General features: G+C 42.5%; 1 protein-coding gene across 2 annotated transcripts in view; it reads left to right on the top strand.

Annotated features, from left to right (window-relative positions):
* The window catches only part of LOC126384655 (kinesin-like protein KIF21A), a 48,705-nt gene that overhangs the window by 18,780 nt on the left and 12,127 nt on the right, over nt 1-17,798 (top strand). The window contains exons 2-22 of one of the 2 annotated variants that reach the window (XM_050035801.1): nt 1,284-1,506; nt 4,236-4,418; nt 4,845-4,994; nt 5,433-5,567; nt 5,731-5,895; nt 6,779-6,894; nt 7,139-7,334; nt 7,449-7,638; nt 7,800-7,863; nt 7,953-8,159; nt 10,525-10,572; nt 11,255-11,312; nt 11,406-11,517; nt 11,607-11,795; nt 11,941-12,140; nt 12,390-12,497; nt 13,345-13,413; nt 13,511-13,653; nt 13,735-13,879; nt 14,063-14,257; nt 17,041-17,142. In XM_050035801.1, coding sequence (XP_049891758.1) covers nt 1,284-1,506; nt 4,236-4,418; nt 4,845-4,994; nt 5,433-5,567; nt 5,731-5,895; nt 6,779-6,894; nt 7,139-7,334; nt 7,449-7,638; nt 7,800-7,863; nt 7,953-8,159; nt 10,525-10,572; nt 11,255-11,312; nt 11,406-11,517; nt 11,607-11,795; nt 11,941-12,140; nt 12,390-12,497; nt 13,345-13,413; nt 13,511-13,653; nt 13,735-13,879; nt 14,063-14,257; nt 17,041-17,142 — 2,998 coding nt within the window. The remainder of the gene's footprint in view (nt 1-1,283; nt 1,507-4,235; nt 4,419-4,844; nt 4,995-5,432; nt 5,568-5,730; nt 5,896-6,778; nt 6,895-7,138; nt 7,335-7,448; nt 7,639-7,799; nt 7,864-7,952; nt 8,160-10,524; nt 10,573-11,254; nt 11,313-11,405; nt 11,518-11,606; nt 11,796-11,940; nt 12,141-12,389; nt 12,498-13,344; nt 13,414-13,510; nt 13,654-13,734; nt 13,880-14,062; nt 14,258-17,040; nt 17,143-17,798) is intronic. The other variant, XM_050035802.1, reaches the window with a different exon arrangement.

Raw genomic sequence — 17,798 nt, 5'->3', positions numbered from 1 at the left:
CACACACACACACACACACACACACACACACACACACGCACGCACACACACACGCACACACTGACTGTCCTTTCAGGCCATTCAGAACGTCTATAGGCCCTTGCTGTGATGAATGTGAGACTCTTTTTTTAATGCAAGCACACTCAAAAAGTAGTGCACACAGAATACAAACTGCATGCAAAGCACCACATCCTCACACACACATACACACACTCCGAGTCAATGCCTGTCAGCAGAGCAACAATAGCAGCCATTTATAATGATACTGTCCTGAGATTCTCAGGTGTCTTGGTTGTTATTTTTCTCTTTAATTTATCTGGGTTCATTTTGGCTGCAGCTTTGGAGAAATAAATGTTATACTTACAAAAAATATCCAAGCAGGAAATTTCCTTTTTTTTTCTAAAGCATGTCCAATAATATTTCTGGTATTTCAGTGTTATCTTTTGCTGTATATAATCTTTAATATGTTCCTTTCAAGGCTGCAAATGTTTCTCCCAATAAGTCCAAGCCATTTCCTTCCAATATTTCACTTCCTCTTCAGGTGGACAGTGAGTTCAGTGATGAGTGGCCAGAGGTGCATCATGGGAGGAAATGATGTAATAACAGTGTGTTTATTTGTACTAAAGCAAACGGAGCAATTCCTTAATGAAATCCAGGGTGGGACTGTTTACCCAGAGCTCTCTCTTGAACAGTGAGGGCACTGTGCTGAGTATGGTGGCTGCTGCTGGAGAGTATGCTGGCACTGCATGGTCCTTCTCACACACACAAACAGACACACACACTGCACAGTAGCAGCACTCATCAGGTTGCAGCTGAGTGAAAATATTACCTCCTGCTCAGCTACATTTTTATCATCACAGCTGTAAAAATCAATCATGTCAAATATCAGATAAATTCGTGATCAGGCTGTGGCTGCATGCACAGACAGCTCCACTCTGCCGCTGTCTTACACACACATTAACAAACATCCACGGATCAGAGTTGCCAGAGGCCTTGAGAATCTAGGAAAGTTTGTGCATTTAAAAAATGAGGCTTTAAATTAAAATTGATCGTGGAAATGTCCTCAACAGGGTTTGATTTTTAGCCTTTTTTCTGGCTCATATCTGTAGTCATTATATGAGGGATTTCTGGGTTTTTTAGGCAGGGCTGCTTCTTGCTATTATCTGCTTTTAAAGCGCCAGTCAGTCTTGGATGATAGACAAAAAATGTTTTCCTCAGGAGCTGAAAGTTTGGAAGAAATCCAGACTACTGTCTCACTGTCTCTGTCTCCCTCTGTCTACCAGGATCCGTCCTCAGCTGGCCAAGGAGAAGATCGAGGGCTGCCACATCTGTACCTATGTGATGCCCGGGGAGCCGCAGGTGGTCCTGGGTAAGGACAAGGCCTTCACCTACGACTATGTCTTCGACATGGATACCCAGCAGGAATCCATCTACACCCACTGCACTGAGAGGCTCATCGAAGGCTGCTTCGAAGGCTACAATGCCACTATCTTTGCATACGGACAGGTGGGTGTTTTGCATGCTGCTAGGTCGGCACAGGGCACACATGCACTGTGTTCCCTTTTTGCATCGCTCCAGGGGATGGAGCTACTTCCAGCAAGATTTACGGCGGCATGTGACATGAAGCTGATTTGGTTTCATATCATCAGTCTGGGTACTGAGGGAGTGAACATGCCTCAGAGCTGCAGCAGCTCTGTCAATACACTATCAGCTGACTTGTTCCGACCTGCTTGCTCCACCGCAGCTTTATATTGGCTCTGATAGATTAGCCTGAAAAGGCGAGATAGAAAGGGAGTTTATTACCCAATCAAAGCAGAGTGTGAAAGCTAACTGGATGCTCACTGCAGCTCTGTAGTGAGCAGATGTGAATGCCATTAATCTTCTTATCTTACTTTCAGCAACAAAATAGTTTCTTTAATAAGCTTTTACTACAAAAACCAGGTCCCTATACAGTAGATGTTTATTAGGGGATATTTTTTGTTATGCCCCACTAATAGCCTACCTGGACAAATGACACATTAAATAACACATTAAGACAGTTTTTAATGTCACTCTCTTGCAGTTTTGAACAAGACAAGTCCATCATCCAAGATGTAAAGACAAAACCTGTCACTGTGGCTCAGATATAGATCGCCAGTTTGATCCCTGGCTCCTCCAGTCCGCATGTAGAACTATCCCTACATGCTATCCCTATCCCTATACTGAACCCCGAATTGTACCCTGGCCAGCGGGAGAAACACTACTGCACATATTCAGTGGGCCGCATACTGCAGAAGTAAATCTGGAAGCTACGAAACTTCTTTGACGCTTGCACCAGGCAAGCAACCCTAACAGTAGCAGCAAGGCTACTGTAATCATTTCATTTCATTGAAAAGGCACAACCCAACTCAACTAAAACTTAACATTAATGTTTCTTTTTTAACCTAACAAAAACAGCCAGACCATAGGATATTAATTGAAAACATTTTTTAAATTAAACCGACAAGTTGAAACAACAAAATAGTTTTTCTTCATTATGAGTCGTCTCTTTCGGACTTTTCCGTACTCTCCATTGTTGAGCTCACAGCAACAGATTTTGACAGGAAATAGTTAGCACTAACGTTACACTGCACAAAAAAGCCAAACAGAATAACTACATGGGTCAAAATGGAGGTAAGACTACAATCAGACTTTCTGACATCTCTTTTACCAGCTACCAAATCATTACATTATAGAACTTACTAGCTAAGGCTAGCTGCTGAAAGCTAATTTACCCACCCTTTCCTATATGTCTCCTGCATTCAAATCAGCATTTATAAATCCATAAAATAGCAAATGACTTTGTTATATTACATAAATAAGGCAGCGGCTAAATGTTATCATAAACACCAGTTAAAATAGTCCTGCTAACTAAAAGCTAACTAGCCTAGCTTAGCAGGTAGCAGTAACTGCTGTGTCAGCCTCTGAAACTAGAGGAATACACGTGATATGATATGTTTAAGCTATCTTTAAGTTATTTTAATGTAATTAGACTAGCTAAAGGAAACATTCTGTTTTTAGTTACTGCGTGTCTTTCTTCTTTTTCTGTTCCTTTGCTTTACTAAGCAGCCTTTGAACTTCAAGCTAGCTACTTTGAGTTAGCTTCAAGCTAACATCACTGCTTCACTGACACCCTCTGATGTTGCTAACGCTCCTGATACCTCTGCTCTGTGTATTCATAATATTTTGGACCCTGTGGTAGAGTGAAGGCCTGTAACAGTATGTGGCAACATGACATGAATACTTTGGTGCAGCAGCGTCAAAGCCTACTCAATACAAACTGTTTCTGTTAGCCTTTGTTGTGTCTCGTCTGGGCTGAAATGTACAGAGAGAGCAAGCTTCCTGCCTCTCAGCGTCTCTTTCCCTCCTCTTACTCTTCCCCTGCGCTCTTCTTCTTCTTTCTGTTCATTATTCTCTCCTCACATTGTTCCTGCAGCCCTTGTATTCCTGTCAAAGAGCCTTTCACAGGGCGCAGCGGAGGCCGAACACACACACACACACACATACACATACACATACACAGGAGCATGTGCACAAACACAGTAATCACACAGGTGTGGTCTCGTAGAATTAACAGACATACACACACAGCGTCTTTCTCACACACTCCCTAATATATCACCCCACAAACACACACAGACACACACTCCTGTCAGGGTCTCTTTCAGGCGTTTCGACAGGGAGGAGAGGGGTGACGCGTGAATTTGAGCTCAATGTCGCATTCCTCCTTTTGTCACCATGGCGATTACCCCCATCCCCTCTGACCCCTCTTTTCCCTCTGTTAGAGAAACTCCTCAGAGCTGCACCCCAACCTCCAAGCCCTAGAGACTTTAGTTAGCTGAGTGGTTGAAGAGAGAGAAGGGGGTTATAAACAAATATCATTTATATACATAATAAACAATTTGGGACCCAAAACAGACCCCTGTGGGACTCCACATGTAATATCAAGGTGTGTTGATTGGTGATCACCCATCTGCACAAATTGATTCCTGTTTACCAAATAACTTTTCAACCCCTCTAATTCCATATTTTTATTTTTTAATTGTTCGAAATAAAGTATTAAAAAACTAAAGAAAGAAATAAAAAGAAATAAAAAAGATATATGGGTATAAAAACCTACTAAACTACATCAGGAACCCACATGATGTAAGCAAAAATAGACTTGTATCCCCTGTTGGTGAAGTAACTGATGACTCTGTCTTCTTCCCTGCGTCCAGACGGGTTCAGGAAAGACCTACACCATGGGAACCGGCTTTGACGTCAACATCGGCGAGGACGAGCTTGGTATCATTCCCCGAGCTGTCTACCACCTGTTCAGAGGGATCGAGGAGCGCAGACAGGCTGCCACCGAGCAGGGCAGGCCTGTTCCTGAGTTCAAGATCAACGCACAGTTCCTGGAGGTGCAGAAACACACAAAAATGTGACACTTTCACAGGATTTCAACCCAGAAATTAGTGTTTTCCTCCCATATTAAGGTGCAATTATCACCCATAGTCTAAACTCTACACTCAACATGTCCAGTCCACTTAAGGCCCATTAGTTAGATGTAGCCAGAGCATGCAGACAGCAAGAGGTCAAAGGTCAGCAAAGGGTGTAGGGGTTTGAGGTTGTTAAAGCGTCCAGATGACCCTACAGCCATTAAACTGTCATTAGTCTGTCTCCGTGGTCAGCTCCTGGATTTATTTTTAACCACCAAGTGGCTGCTAGCAGCTGGTGAGGAAGCAGCTGAAGGGAAGAGATCAGGCTGAAAAGTAAAGTAAAAGATGGTGCTGATGATGTCATAATTACACTTTGTCTCTCCTGTTTTTTATTAATTAAATCTCCAGTTGTACAACGAGGAGGTGCTGGACTTGTTTGACTCGACGCGAGACCTCGAGGCCAGGAAGCAGAGGTCCAACATCAAAATCCACGAGGATGCCAATGGAGGAATCTACACCGTGGGGGTCACCACGCGCACCGTCACCTCTGCGGCTGAGGTCAGCTTTAACACCCCACAGACAGCTTTATTTGCACCAACCCCATCTTTGTCCAGCATTTAGCTGTGTTTAATTAAAGTGGCTTTAAAAGGAATTCTTCGTCCTCAAAATGATCATTTGTATATCAGTTACTCACCCCTTGTTATCTTGAAATTGGGAAGAAAACTTTTTTTTCTCAAATGTAGTGCTACCCTCTGTTTGAGAAATAGTTCCTGTGAACATTGATCTTAGCAAGGTTTGTGGATAAGTGACAGGACAAATCTCTGTGTCTCATTGATTGCTATATAATGGACCGGTTCGCTATATAGTTTTTATATTAATATCATTTTATGACCGTGACACAGAGATGTCTGTGACATACAGTATGAACACTCACATTATGTCATCTCCTGTCTCTTTCTCTCCTGCCGTCTGTTCCCTCCACCTCTCCTCTAACAGATGATTCAGTGTCTGAAGCTGGGCGCTCTGTCTCGTACCACCGCCAGCACTCAGATGAACGTCCAGAGTTCGCGCTCCCATGCCATCTTCACCATCCACCTGTGCCAAGTCCGAGTCTGCTCTCCTGATAACAACGTACGTACTCTAACACACAGCGGCAGATCTCTGCTGCCACTGAACATGATACTGATATTCTGCTAGACTGAGATGATCATCAGCTACAATTTCACAATCGAATCCTTTAACTGTGCTTAATAGTGTATCTCCTTCCAATTCTATTCCGTTCTTCCTCCTTCAGGATAATGTAACAGACAACCGTCTAGCTAACGACTCAGAGATTAACGAGTTTGAGACACTGACAGCCAAGTTCCACTTTGTGGACCTGGCAGGTTCTGAGAGACTGAAGAGGACCGGAGCGACAGGAGACAGAGCCAAAGAGGGCATCTCCATCAACTGTGGGCTGGTGAGGAACCTAAGAACATGTCTCAGTCTGCACCAGACATTTTATATTGCACAGTGAAGTACAGTTATAGGCCACAGACATATACTGTATTTATGCATTGGATCCATTATGGATTAAATAATGTTAAACCTACTGGAAAATTTGCATTTGTTGTGGTCAGCATGTTTACAGTAATCTGACACTTAGATGTAAGGCTTTTTATGACCTTTGCAAGATGATTTTAAACGACATTTAAGACGTGTTTGGACAAATCATCTTTTACTTATTCAGGCATTGCAGGTAAGTATAAAGTTAAGTATTACGCGAGGTCCCATGCAGGAGTGGGTTTTATATAGCCTAGGAACATGGTTATTAGAGTGAATTAGGTTAATCTATGTTTCATCAACAGGTAATTGCAAGTATAAAGTAAAAAGACAGAAGAAGGTTCAGTGGTAGCTTAAAAGATTTTTGATAGCAGAAATGTGGACTTAAATGCAGAAGAGTTTTTAACAAAAAGAAATTAAAAAATGGATAGTTGAATTAGATAAAATGTTTGTGGCAATTGAGACCACATAAATTTGAATTTAAGGCTTTTTAAAAAATAAATTAAGACATTTAAAGACTTGTTAAGGATCTGCAGACACCCTGATAGTCAATCTGTCATTCTACAATGGCACGTCTGGGTAATTTTGTGGAGCAAGGGAGCCCCCATGTGGCCAGAACATGAACCACACATTTAATTTCTCTCCCTGACACAATTATCATTTCGCTTCACTTAAGTACAAATGAATGGTGTTTTCCAAAAGTACAGAGTTGTTAACTCCCTATTTCATTCATTCCTGGCATTGTTTTTACTCTCAAATATTCAATCATAAACTTGTTGTTTTTCCTTGTCTTACCGCAGCTTGCTTTGGGAAATGTCATCAGTGCTCTGGGAGACAGGAGTAAACGCTCCACTCACGTGCCTTACAGAGACTCCAAACTGACCCGGCTGTTACAGGACTCACTCGGTGGCAACAGGTTTGTAACCACTGTGTGCTAATATGGATTATATCTGTGATGATGGATCACAGTTTCAAGAGGTAGAGAGCAGTGCCTCACAAGTCAGATAAAAAAAAAGTTTATATGCACCCTTTAAGTTAAATTTGTCCTACTATGCCTAACATAACAGTTCTTATTATCACTAACTAGTACAAAAATAACTTAGTTTTACAGATTACTCATTGCAACCGATCACCACTTTCCTCATTTGTGCGTTCTCCAGTCAAACAGTGATGATCGCCTGTATCAGCCCGTCGGACCGGGACTTCATGGAGACCTTGAACACTCTGAAGTACGCCAACAGAGCCCGAAACATTAAGAACAAGGTGATGGTGAACCAGGACAGAGCCAGCCAGCAGATCAGCGCCCTTAGAACGGAGATAGCGCGACTGCAGATGGAGCTGATGGAGTACAGGACGGTAAGAAGGGAGGATGTAAATATAGATCAAAATAGATCAATATAGAAAATAAAATCAGTGCACAGACATGAGTGCAAAGGAAATGTTATATTAATTGCCTTGCCTGATGCTCAGGGGAAGCGTATGGTGGGTGAAGATGGGATGGAAGGCATTAACGACTTGGTCCATGAGAACTCGATGCTGCAGACGGAGAACAATAACCTGAGGGTGAGAGTGAAGGCCATGCAGGAGACCATCGACGCCCAGAGAGCTAGACTCACACAGATCCTGAGTGACCAGGCCAACCAGATTGTGGCGAAAGCAGGTGTATATTTCTGAAATGACTGTCACAGGAGTGTTTGAAGAGTAGTTTTTATTGTTCAAGGTATTGTGCGTTACTACATTTAAAAGTCTTCTTCTCCACCACTGCTCCTGACAATTCACCATGAATCCATGTTAAAGCTAAAATGATACCTCTGACTGTAGGTGACGGCAATGAAGAGATCGGGAACATGATTCAGAACTACATCAAAGAAATCGAGGAGCTCAGGTATGTCGTGACCACATTTTAAATTTTATTTTGTTGTACTATGTAGAGCAATTTAAACACTGACCGTATCTACTTTGCTCCTCTCTCAGAGCTAAACTTCTTGAAAGCGAGGCTGTAAACGAGAATCTCAGGAAGACCTTGTCCCGGGCCTCCACTCGCTCTTCGCTGTACGGCGGCCCCGGCGGCTCTTTCTCCCCGGCTTTACTCGCCCCTGAGAAAGAAGCCAATGACGTCATTGAGATGGCCAAGAAAAGCCTGGAGAAACTCAAGAAGAAGGAGAGGAAGAAGAAGAAGAGGTATGCTGTGGGTCTGACACAATGGTTTGTCATATGATGACATTCAGGGACAAATTCACAGCAGCTTTTGCTGCCGCTAAACCTGCACAAACCGCAACACAGAGTTGGTGCATTTAAGGGGTGTCACGGCCAAGCCCCTCAAAAACTGCTTGTTCCAGGCCTGAATATCGTGCCGTTACGCCGCCTCGCCGTGCTGTATTTAAGGTACGGTTGTGGAATAGGGAAACGGAGAGGTCTCACCCTTAATTTGCTACAGGAGGTAGAGAACGGCAGCTGGCAAGAAGGGACCATTGGCTCGATAGGTGTGACATTTTGATGACATGTTATGCTTTCAACCTACCAAGGGAGATTTAAAATGTAGCGGTTAGCTGTTAGCAGTTAGCAGCTAACTTAAAGAAGAAGAACAGTGGCTGTAATGTGGTAAATGTCCGTAAATTTGGCAAATAATGAGGTCCGGGAGCTCCTTACCCTCCGAGCAAAAGACAGATCAGCCACCATATAACTTGGACAGTAAATGCATGCTATTGCCATGTAATGCCACTGTTATGTTATGTCTATAAAGCACTGCTAGCACGAATGTTTTGTGTCACATTAGAGGCTGACGCAGTGGTTTTTCATGTCATGCCTGTCACACCTCTTTTGATTCCACGATTGCCAGGATGCAGTCTAAATTCACACACTGGAGCAGAATGATGCTGCGGTCATTTGGTTCTGTGAAAAAAATGTGAAGGCGGCCTAAAGAAGGGACGTTGTAGTGTACTCTCTGTGTTAAAAAAGCTCCAGACTTTCTGATGATCACGGTTGCAGTGATTGCAGCCAGACGAAGGCATCATCATGCCAGGCATGCCACCGCACTTTGTCGGTCAGGATGTGTAGCTCACGGTTTTCTTTCTCTCTCTGCTAGTGTCCTGCCTACTGTGTTCTTGGTGCAGAGGCAACATTTATATACATTGCCACGAGAATAACTGCAATTAGACACAAAAAAGGCAAACTGCCCTCAGCTACGAAACTCTCTGGGTCTGTTTGTGCTGTAATATCAGTAGCGCAATGTCTTTTGTGATTTGGACCTTGAGACCATGCATGTAGAAAGAGAGCTGGATACAGCATTGGAGGCGGGGCTCTGTTCATTCCTATGAGAGTTGCTGAGTGGCCCATAAAGCTAAGAAAGTTCAATCTGGGTATAAAATTACTTCGATCTTATGCATTGTGAGGCCCATAGAGCAAGTGCACTGGAGACTTACTGGCTAATTTCCGGTGTCGTACTTTGCTAACTTCAATGGGGATAAAAATGACCTGATCGCATGGCTCTTCTAGACTTGAAAAACATTAAAGGACCAAAAGGATCAATCAAGTCATTGAAACAAGTCATTTTGCTGGGGTTGTGATGCTCAAAAAATGTATCCACAGATTTACAGACGTCTCACAATGTAAGTCTATGGGCAAAGTCTTACGGGGCCCAATGGCATCATGCAACCTGGACGTTGTAATTCCAGTTTGGCCGCTGTATGAAATTGGCCTCAAAGCTTGGCGCTGTTCCTGAGCACTTACTTGAGACAGGGCAGATATGCAATTTTTTTTTTTTTCCAAAAGGGTATCTCCTAGACCTGCCCTGCTGTATTTTGATTGTCGAGTTCTCGTCATGTCACTGCATCGAGGTTGGACACAGTCAGGGTTAGGGCAAAGTGGTCATGGGTAGAGTTAGTACTAGCCAATCACAGCACAGTAGGGCGGGACAAGGCGGAAAGTAATGCCCAATTCCCAATGCTACCAGCTGCCACAATCCATTCTATTTGAATTCCCCTGTCAGTGTATGGATCAAAGAAATGCAGCTAAATTAGTATTGAATCCTGAGAACATCCCTGGAAGTGAATAGAATAACAAACGCGTTGTGAGGATACTGAAAAGGGAGAGTCTTAATGTTTTTCTGTTGCCACGGCGAGGGCGTGTGGCCTGATGTGTTGTGGGTAATTATCTCCTGGCTCCCTGCATTAGCAGTTAACTCCCTGGGGTTTCTTAAATGGAATGAAGGCTGGATTTAGAGACGAGGGTGACGGCTATAAATGATGATGGCTGTCTGAAGAAGAGAGGAATTTAATTTGTGATCTGGTAATTGTTTTTAGCAGAATTTCTTGAGGCGAAGTCTGTCATGTGCACCTCCATAAGCAGTGTTCATCATCTGAACACAGTGTGTTTGTCAGTCTCTCTTTTTTTATGTGCTGCTCTCTCATTCTCTGTCTCTCTCCCAATTTGTAACACTCCCTCGCTTGCCCCAACTTCTGCGGCCTGTCTGCCCCCTTCTACCTCCTCCTTCACCTCCGCACCTCACCATCCTCACCCCCATCCTTCCATCCCTCTCTCTCTGAAGACTAAGGCGATACGAGGAGAGTCACCACCGAGAGGTTGAACACACCAGGTTTGCTATATCCCACCCAGGATTGGGTCAAATCTGAAACTGGTTCAATTACCGGCGGTGCAAATCATTGATATGAGCCAAGTAATTGAAAGGATTTCAGCTGATTGTTGACCTGCGTCCGAACCCAGATCTCCCTTTATGAGTTCCCAAAGTGACTAATCTCTAACTTCTTCTCCACCTACAGGTGGTTAACACTCCTGGAGGGAAGCAGATACTCTAACTAGCTCTTACCTCCTCCTCTTCTGTCTGTTTTCCTTTTCACTACACACGAGCTGTTGATCAGATCTCATCATAAGTAGCGTCTTAAATTGAAGTTTGATTGTGTGCAAAAAAAAAATCGAGATTTTTAGATAACGGTCTGCAGATTTTGGTCAACACATCTTAGTAGTGTGTGGCACTTCCTCTCAAAATGAAATCAGTGTGTGATATTAACTGTTGATAGTGATCAGTAATCATTTTGCCTCTCCCAGTGTATCATCACTGTCACCCTCCATGCAATTACACTGAAATCATCCATTAATACACTGACTCCACATCTGCTCCTGATCTGATCGAGTGTATAATCACTTGCATGTGCCCTTTACCCATCCTTGTTCTGATTTAAATTGCAGTTCATTCCTAATCTGACCTCCAGTATGAGAGCTCGTTTGGCAGCTGATTAATAGTCTATTCATCTTTTCAGTGTTGTCAAAGAGGACGTGCCAGACAACGACCACGAGCGAGGCAACGAGGAAGCAGAGGTGCATATGAACTGCATTTCTATTTAAAGATAACACATTTTAAAGTGTGTATTTCTTCCTGTCTTGTTCATGTGTGTGCTTATATCTTGACAGGAGGCCAGCGACCACGAAGAAGGCGAGGATGCAGATGGAGAGGAGGAGGACTTTGACATTGCGGGAGATGAGACGTCTGATGAGTCTGACTCTGATGAACTGGAGGAGAAAGGTAGTCACCATTTTGCACAACTTCTTCGATGAAGTCATAGGTGATAAAATAGAAGAGGCAAAAGGATGTGATGATTTGTTCGTGTGCAGAAAACGTCCAGGCCGACCTGGCCAACATCACCTGCGAGATCGCCATCAAGCAGAAGCTGATTGATGAGCTGGAGAACAGCCAGCGGCGTCTGCACACGCTCAAACAGCAGTACGAGCAGAAGCTGATGATGCTGCAGAACAAGATCAGAGACACGCAGCTGGAGAGGGACAAGGTGCTGCATAATATGGGTAAGAGAGGTGCAAACAGAGACTTGAATCAGTAATGAGCATTGTAACTAGTACTTAGATACCCCTCTGAAACTGAAGAGACTGAAGAATCTGGTCTAAAAGGACAAAACAAACGAGGCTGTGCTTTCATCATTTCCATCTCCAGGTTCAGTGGAGTCGGGTACGGAGGAGAAGGCCAAGAAGATCAAAACAGAGTACGAGAGGAAGCTGAGCTCCATGAACAAAGAGCTGCAGAAGCTCCAGTCAGCTCAGAAAGAGCACGCCCGCCTACTGAAGAACCAGTCGCAGTACGAGAAGCAGCTCAAGAAACTCCAGCAGGATGTGACCGAGATGAAGAAGACCAAGGTAAAGGAAGAGGTTTTGGGTTTTTGGGGGGTTTTGTTTTGAAAATGACATTTATTTACTGTAATGCAGTCTTATAAACCAGGAAAATAAAACACTTTATATATTACAATCTCCAAAATCTAAGATGATATCTAGTCTCAAATCACAATATTGATATAATATCGATATATATGTATATAGCCCAGCCCTGCTTCACACCTGTCGTTGCAGTGCTGATTTTGTCCTGCTGTGTTTGTATGTCTCCACCAGGTGTCGCTGATGCGTCAGATGAAGGAGCAGCAGGAGCGGAGCAGAGCAACGGAGTGCAAGAGGAACAGGGAGATCGCCTCTCTGAAGAAAGACCAGCGCAGAGCTGAGGTGAGAGGGTTGGAAACATTTATCACAATCACACAGTATTTGTCAAATTACTTTTATTTTGGAGAGTTTGTTCGAGCAAAACTATGAAACTGTCGACCAGCAGAATCGATGTTTTTCATAGAGGTATTAAATCATGGCTGAAAGAGAAACAACATTATTCCCAAGTGTAGACACACCTGCGTTTTGTATTTTGTGTGGTTATGTTTCTGTGTATGTAGGTGTTGTGTTGTGAGTGTAAGTTTCTGGGTTTCGTTTCAACACTGCAGGTGACGTCTTCTGCAAGAAAATTTTGAGCATCAAACAATTTTTTCCTGCATTCTGGTGAATTTTTATGCACAAGTTTTTGCTTTTTCTGCATCAATTTATGACGTAAATTTCTTTAATTTTGTCAAAATATATTTCATATATTCAAAATATTGAAGGGGGCTTATTCCCATACCCAACTCGTCACCTACCCATACCAATGCCTATGTGTGGGTGTATTTTGTGTGCGATTTGTGGATGTGTTTTCTCTGTATTTTACAGTTTAAAAACGCCTCAACAGATGTTGCAAATTAGCGTTTCTCTACACACATTAAACACAGCGCATCTGGTCCTAGTGCATAAATGCACAGTTCTAATGCTACTGTAATGTCCATATCAAATAAAATATATAACTATAACTGCTTATTTTACACATAAACTCAAGTGTGTCAAAAAGTTACTGCTCTTAACTCAATCTAGGTTTAATGGTCACTACATCTCACAACTTAATAACATGATGAAGCCTTGCTTTTCTAAAAGTAGAATATATAGTAGGTTGATTTTTGTCATGACTGCTCACCAACCTTTCACTTTCTTCTTACAGCACCAACTGAGGCAGATGGAGGCTCAGAAAAGACAGCAGGAGCTGATTCTCCGCAGGAAGAATGAAGAGGTGAGCCACACAGCCACATAAACAGAGTATGGATACTATAACAGGTTTGCATCGGCTTTTGTTTAACTCTAATATGCAATATGAACTGCTGCATCAGGTGACGGCTCTCAGGCGGCAGGTGAGGCCCACGTCTGGGAAGGTGAGCAGGAAGGTGAGCTTACCCGACCCTCTGCAGGAGCCTCATAGAGCCACCCCAGGAAGGATGCAGACATCTGGAGCGTCCCCAGCCAATGGAGCCAGGTGTGGCACCTAAGCAATGTGCATTACACAGCTGAGTGTGTGTTTAAACCGTTTTAAAAGGAGCCATATCTTCTTCCTCAGGAGTTCTCCGGTGCGGATGGGAAGTATCTACCTCACCAGGACAGCCAGGGCCAAATGGCAGTCACTGGAGAGACGTGTCACTGACATCATCATGCAGAGGATGACCATTTCTAACATGGAGACGGACATGAACAGGCTGTTGAAGGTAACACGTCATCAGATTATAATAAAAATCATGCAATAAGGGAAGAAATTGTGTGTTTTTCAGTCCTGTAGGAGAAATATAAAATGATATTTGCCCGTGAAACCTCATCCTCATTCCTCTTTTGTTCCTTCCCTTCCTGTCTCCTCTTAATTCCCTCGCCTTAAACTCCAACACCAATTTCAGCAAAGGGAGGAGCTGACCAAGCGCAGAGAGCGAGTGTCCAGAAAGAAAGAGAAGATGGCGGTGGAAGGTGCAGACGCCGACCGCTCCCTGGCCTCCCTGAACGAGGAGCTGGAGTCTCTGGGCGCCAACATTGACTATATCAACGACAGCATCGCCGACTGCCAGGCCAACATCATGCAGATGGAGGAGGCCAAGGTGACGTCTCGTAATATCTTGTAGTCATAATGCTTGTAGTTGTGATGCTTCACAAATGAAGGTAACACAGGGTAAAGGAAGGAGTAACAGTGCACAGTATTATGTATCACCACCTCATTAGCTAGTACATGCTTGTACTTGACTGTAGTTAATAACTGGGAAATCATTGCAGAGTTTTGCACCAGAGCATTTTGGACAAATAAGCATCAGGTGCTTATTTGTCACGGAAACAATGGCTCAGTGAAACAACAGCCACTGTCAGTGCAGCCTATTAATGCAGCAGCCATTAGGTCCAGCAGCCTAATGATGCTCACTGAACAGCAGTTAATACATGCAACTTTACAAGTGTTATGTGAAGAGTATTTCACTCTGCATGGCCTCTCACGTCACACTCATGGTGTTCCATCAGTAGTTTTTAATGAATTATTTTTGAGCTTAAATAATATCCAATCAGAAGTTACAACAAAATCCTGCGACTGCTGTCCCTTTTGCCAAACTGTGCAGTTATTTATCAGCTGTAAGCAGCCTGAGGGCTACAGTGTTAACACTGGGAACACTGTTGTAATACTGTGTAAGTTGACATGTTCAATACCTGGATGACACAATAACTTTTGAATCAGTGCAAACTTAGAATTGTGTTACTTACTCTTAGTTTAGAAGTAGTGTTTTACACATAGAAATATGTATGTCTATGGATTTAATTAATTGGGTTGGACCATTAGAAGAAAAAGCATTAGCTAGTAAAGACTTTAGTCATGTGTAAATTAGTTGCCAGGAGACATTTGTAGTGCTGTTGCCCAATCAAAAGCCTCCTATTACCTACACTATGTAAACCAAGGAAAATATAAAAGAAGAAATGGTCATGGCATCAGTGACAGCGCTCGACGGGCCAGACTTTGGTGTCAGTTGTATTGGAGTCAATGGGGTGGGCACAGTAAATCACACTACAACACATTATCTTTATTGTTTCAACTTTGACTGGAAAATCCTTCCACCAGATTACAAAACACAAAGTTTTTGATGCAAAGTATGCGCTTTAATTTGCCTTGTTATTAGTCTCTGAACAGATCGTGTCTCTGTCCAGCAGCTGCATCTCAATCCTGTTGGATCCAAAAAAGCTAACACTACCTGCTGATAGCGAGTACATGAATTTGGTTTCCATTAACTAGCCTAACTTTAAACTGTTGATGATATTGATGAATATTCAGAAGGGTTAACGTTAGATAGTGTTTCCAATAATTGTCAGGAGGTGGCGCTGATCGCCAAATTATTTCTAATCTGGACCTCCATCACTTACTGGTACTTGTGACTGTCTGTGAACAAGATTTGCACTTGTTACGCTAACATTAGCCAGCAGTATCTCTGTTGAGTTGCCCTATATTAATTTGGACTGTTACCTTTAATGTGGTGTCAGTGAGTGTTAGCAAATGTTAGAGCCTCTCTAGCTTTAACGTTGTCATGACTTATGTGTGCTGGCTAATTAATGTTGGATGACTAATTAGTACGAATGTAAATCACTGAGGCAAACTGCAAAGCATCATAGCATACAGTCAAGTCCTAGTGTGGCAAATAATTACCCAACAGAAGGGCCACATCATTAAGTCCAGCCAGAACAATAATCAGAGCCATTAAGAACTGATCTGGTTATGATTGAGGTCTGTTCAGTGATAACAGGTCGGACCTGCCCTGTTTGTTTATGTGTCAGGATGTAACGTTAGCGATCTTGGAACAAACAGGGGCTTGAGATGCAGCTGCTGGACAAAGACATGATCTGTTTGGAGACCCATAACAAGGAAAAAATACACATATTTAGTATTTAGAAAAAAACACCAGTAAGCATCATGTAATGTGTGTTTTTCAATCTGGTGGAAGCATTTTTCAGTCAGAGCTGAAACAACAAAAATATGATGGGTTTCAGTTTGAATTACCATGCCCGCTCCTATTAAGTCTGGCCCCTTGAACACTATCACTGACATCTTAACCATTCTGTCTTTTACATTTTCCTTCATGTAAACAAGGAAACTATAAAAGTTTATAGTTTCTTTGTGTGTAAATAGAAAGTCATTGTACAGCTTACAGGTATGTTCATACAGTTTACAGGTTAATGGCTGTACTTTAACTTTCAAAAATTCAAGTTTTAAAAAGAGAAACAATGATTAAACATTACTAACACTCCTTTAATGTAAATGTATATATCTGCATACATGGAGAATAACCTATGTGTGTCAGAAGAAGTTATACAGGTTACAATGAATGGGACATATCTGATTTAGCTAACATTTTGAAATTTGAAGTAGCTACACTGTGTTATTTTGGTGAAATATAATTTAAAAACAAATGTGTTGTATAATATTGTATTTCGTTATTATCAAACCAAGCTTTATTCAAAGTCATTCCCGTCATGTTAACCACATTCCATTATCTATTTACTCCTCAGTCTAAGCTTAGCAAGCTAAGGTTAGCATTAGCACTCGTTCAGTTAGCTACACACCACTTGGCAGTTGGGTGTAAATATTACTAACAACTCATATCTGTGTAGGAACTAGTTTCTGTGAAGTGTTAGGAGTGCTAGTGGGCAGTTTTCGTTTCATTTTGACAGAGCCAGGCTAGCTGTTTCACCATTTCCAGTCTTTGAGCTAAGCTAAGCTAAGCTAAGCTAACCAGCTGCAGGTGGTATTTAACAGACATCTATAAGAGTAGTATCAATCTTCTCCTCTAGCTCTTGCCAAGAAAGCAATTGTATTTCCCAACACTTTATTGACTGTGTTATGATTCTGTTACAGGAGGAAGGAGACACTGTGGATGTCACCGCAGTGGTCAGCTCCTGTAATTTATCAGAGGCCCGCTTCCTTCTGGATCATTTCATGACTATGGCCATCAATAAGGTACCTACTGCCCCTGCTGACTTAATGTGATTTCAGCCTTAATGCTATCACTGTGTTTTTGTTTGCATTCACGAGCTGGCAAAAGATAAGCCAGGTCTCTGTATATCTCTGAAAGCAACTTGATAATCGAGGGATGCTCGACTTGTTTTGCCCGGGGGCCACTTTTGCAAAATGGATAAACAAACATTAATAATATCATGACTAAACATTAAAGATAAAGGCAAATTCATCAGTCCATTTTAATCAAATTGTCTGTTTTGAAACCCTTCGACATTTGCTGTCCTCATCTTCTTTGCCAAGAAGTAAACCCTGACAAGCTGTTTTCCTGCGGCAACTTGGAGACAATTTGTGCGTTCATCTCGATCTTGCTTTCGTAGCCATGGCTGCTTTATAAGATTGAATTCAATGAGACTTTAAATGGAACAACTTGATTAAATTAAGTTTCTATTAGATTAGACAAGATTCGATTTGATGCAGCCTAATTGGTCCAGTGAGGAAATGCAGCCACAAAGAGATAGGTGGATGGAACAAATGAAGCGGTGGAAGTAATTATAAATCGGCCACTTAAGGTAAGGATACAGAGGCTTCATTGGGTTTGTTGGTTTGAGATATATGAACAGGTACAAAGAATTTACTGCTGCATGTCCAGTGATAAC

The sequence above is a fragment of the Epinephelus moara genome, chromosome 23 (assembly GCF_006386435.1).
Source record: "Epinephelus moara isolate mb chromosome 23, YSFRI_EMoa_1.0, whole genome shotgun sequence".
Lineage (NCBI taxonomy): Eukaryota > Metazoa > Chordata > Actinopteri > Perciformes > Serranidae > Epinephelus > Epinephelus moara.
Note: the sequence above shows the minus strand (reverse complement) of the source record. Positions and strands in the feature narration are given on the sequence as shown.